Here is a 456-nt window from a genome sequence, read left to right on the forward strand (position 1 = left end):
CCCCGGAGCACGACAACCCCTCCCAGTCCTCGGGCAAACCAAGAGGTGAGAAGTGTTGCCAGAGTCACAAGACGCAGGACAGGCACGGGAGGAGCAGCCATGGCAGAGGCAGAGCCCACCCACCAGCAGGTGAGGGCCCCCCGTACGACAGCGGGGAACCTCAGCCGGTGTCTCCCTGAACCCTGTGCGAGGCTGGGGGCTGCTGCGTGTTGGTGTTCGGTTCTGCACAGGATGCTTCAACAGAAGCTGAGGAAGGTTTTAAAGTGGAAAAGCTTTAGAAATCATTGGGTTTCTCACTTCTATCAATGTTGCATTTTGCAGTTTCATTCCTTCTTTTTTGGAGCGGTTTCTTGTAAGGAGAAGGAGGCCACCAGCCACACCTTCCACAGCTTGGCAACCGCCAGCGACACCGAGGAGGATCCAGGCCAGCCGCAGAGCTCACCCGCTCTCTGCTGA

General features: G+C 57.7%; 1 protein-coding gene across 1 annotated transcript in view; it reads left to right on the forward strand.

Annotated features, from left to right (window-relative positions):
• The window catches only part of RAD9B (RAD9 homolog B (S. pombe)), a gene marked incomplete at its 5' end in the record, with an annotated part of 6,550 nt that extends 6,094 nt beyond the window's left edge, over positions 1-456 (forward strand). The window contains one exon of the mRNA XM_010133864.1: positions 322-456. Within this exon, the coding sequence (XP_010132166.1) occupies positions 322-456 (135 nt within the window). The remainder of the gene's footprint in view (positions 1-321) is intronic.

The sequence above is a fragment of the Buceros rhinoceros genome, unplaced genomic scaffold (genome assembly GCF_000710305.1).
Source record: "Buceros rhinoceros silvestris isolate BGI_N320 unplaced genomic scaffold, ASM71030v1 scaffold26573, whole genome shotgun sequence".
Classification (NCBI taxonomy): Eukaryota; Metazoa; Chordata; class Aves; order Bucerotiformes; family Bucerotidae; genus Buceros; species Buceros rhinoceros.